Source organism: Penaeus japonicus, unplaced genomic scaffold (genome assembly GCF_977035675.1).
Source record: "Penaeus japonicus unplaced genomic scaffold, GWHDUDI00000001_assembly GWHDUDI00000008, whole genome shotgun sequence".
NCBI lineage: Eukaryota > Metazoa > Arthropoda > Malacostraca > Decapoda > Penaeidae > Penaeus > Penaeus japonicus.
Window position 1 is genome coordinate 23,105,037 of NW_028234410.1, and position 2,500 is coordinate 23,107,536.

Below are 2,500 nucleotides of genomic sequence, written 5' to 3' on the forward strand. Positions count from 1 at the left end.
CGCGTCCTCATTAGCATACAGTGCAACAATAAACCTCCAGTCGTCCCCCTCCATCACATCTGACACCCAGCCTCAGACAATGAGTCTCTTATCAGCAACAGCCATGCCGGCCTCGTCGCCAGTCAATTTCACCGATTACGAGGTATTAGCGAGGCTCTTGGGCCTTTGAGCTTAGTGTCAGCATCTGTGCTGACGTCAGGTCCTCCTCGCCAGGCGGTGCTAGAGAACGAGTAATATCATCAAAAGCAATTCGTTTCTTCGGAAGATCTTGTCAGTCAGTTAGTCCAGTCTCAGCTGGAGGTATAGGGCTTGGCTGACATTTAGTCTCCAGTTGGAGGACTGGAGAAGGCTGACACTCCTCGGATCCGTATGCCGGAGGATTGGACCTACATTTAATCAACAGCTGGAGGATTGGTAGAGGCATGACACTCCTAAGGTCCACATTATCCGAAGGCTGACACTATTCTGAAGCTGAAGAAATGTCAAGAGCTGACACTCTTCCATCGAGCCTGGACAAGGAACACCGAAGCTTTCATGTCACGTTCGCTTTCTCGCGGCCGACCTTCACATCAAATATTTCCTTCTTCTTTCACACTAAGCCTCCCTCGTCCTTCACGTTTTCCCCCGTTTCGTACCGGAAAGTCTTTATTCTTGCCTCATTCGTTTCCACCATGAAAATAATCCCTTCCTTCTCCCATTCTTTTAAACATTCATTGCACTAGGCTTCAAATCCGACAAAACCAAACCGTTATCTTTAAAATGAAGTATTCCTCTTCTTATTTATACGTCCTCTCTCTATTCACTAGTTTACACATTATACTTTAGTCCCCCTTCCCTTTTCACGCCTTTCCCTTGCCGTTTTCCCTTACACGAAAGTGATATCTTAAAATCCCGAATGAATGTCAAAAGATACACACTCAACAGACACTACTGATAATGATAACAAAGAAACGACTATTAAAATTAGAATGATAAATAACAACGTTGCCATGAGAGACATCCTGATATAGGACACCGCACTCCCTCGCAAAAGAGAAAAGATTCCTAACATTATCCGAGAAGGAAAGAATGAGGACAAAAATACCCCCCTCCCCTCCCTTCCAACCCCACACCCCGTAAACCCAAGGAAGTGGCGACAAGAGCACTTCCGGCGGAGAGGTAACGTGCGCGGCCGGAAGAGACCCCACGTCGCGCTGACACGTCACTCGTGGACTTGATAACACGAAATACTACTACTTAATACACATGGAATTTATGATACTTGTGCACATGCAGTTTCCCTCCCTAGAATATTCCGTCTTGAAAAGGCTCCGGGTACAAGACACGGAACACTTGCGGAATGCGTTTCCGTTACGTCTGGCGGAGTTTACGAGCCAAAGCCCGGCGTCACGTCCTGAGATGACGTCAGTGATACTGCGTTAAGACGAATTTTACGTCTATTCAGGTTGCTTAAAAGAGGATGTAAATTGGTTATTCCAATTCCAAAATGAAGCGTTTTTGTGCTAACTCTTGTACATATGGTTCTCCACCTAGTTCAGGCGTTTCTCTTAATATGTCAGTCGTTATTATTTTCTCTTTCTCTTCTTCTCTTGTCTATTGTTCCTCCCCTCTTCCCCTTACTTCGCAAGCCTGTCATCTTTAGAACTATTACCAACCTTTTAATCCTCTTTCTGCTTCATCCATACACCAAAAACACAAACGAAGTGAAATCCTCGGCCGCAACAAAAACACATTCCCAAAGGTATGACCACTGCAATTGCCGTTGTTGTTGATGTTGCTATTGCACCTGGGGATCAACCGTTTCCTCTCGAGCACGTGAAAGTAGCGACTTGATCTGTGTCTGTCATTATCTTTAATGCCCGCCCTATTCCCTTCCAGTCCTTTCTCTCCCTTATTAATGCGCTCGACTTATTTCTCTTCATTTTTCTCTCTGACAGCATTTCATGAGTCGAAGGCGTTTCACTTATATCAGTTACACTTCTTCCACTATTCTCTTTCTCTGTCTATTTCTCTCTCTCCCATACATACGCTTGCACTCGCACTCGAACTCGCCCATTCTCCCACTCCCACTCCCACTCCCACTCCCACTCCCACTCCCACTCCCACTCCCACTCCCACTCCCACTCCCACTCCCACTCCCACTCCCACTCCCCTCCCTCCCTCCTCGCCAACCAACCTGCAAGTGCGCGGTGACGATCCTGCGGGCCTTCTGGAACACCTCCTCATCTCGCCAGTCGGGATGCTGTTCCTGGATCCTGCGCGCCTGCTCGTTGTGCCAGCGGAAGAACAGGATGCCGAAAGCCAAGAGGGCGGGGTTCTGGTTGGTTCTCTGGTCCCCGAGCACTGAAGGAGGGAGACAGAGAAAGGCATTCGTTATTCGGGCATTTTTTTGGTGATGGGGCACGTTGGTGTTGGGGGTGTTGTTGTCGGGGAGGTTGAAATATTCTGGGGGGGATATATTGATTAGGTTTATATACATATATGGATATTATATGACACG

At 47.4% G+C, this 2,500-nt stretch overlaps 1 protein-coding gene across 1 annotated transcript in view; it reads right to left on the reverse strand.

Moving 5' to 3' along the window:
• Positions 1–2,500, reverse strand: part of Duox (dual oxidase) — a 156,477-nt gene that overhangs the window by 76,000 nt on the left and 77,977 nt on the right. Inside the window, exon 6 of the mRNA XM_086539262.1 lies at positions 2,177–2,343. Coding sequence (XP_086395388.1) covers positions 2,177–2,343 — 167 coding nt within the window. The remainder of the gene's footprint in view (positions 1–2,176; positions 2,344–2,500) is intronic.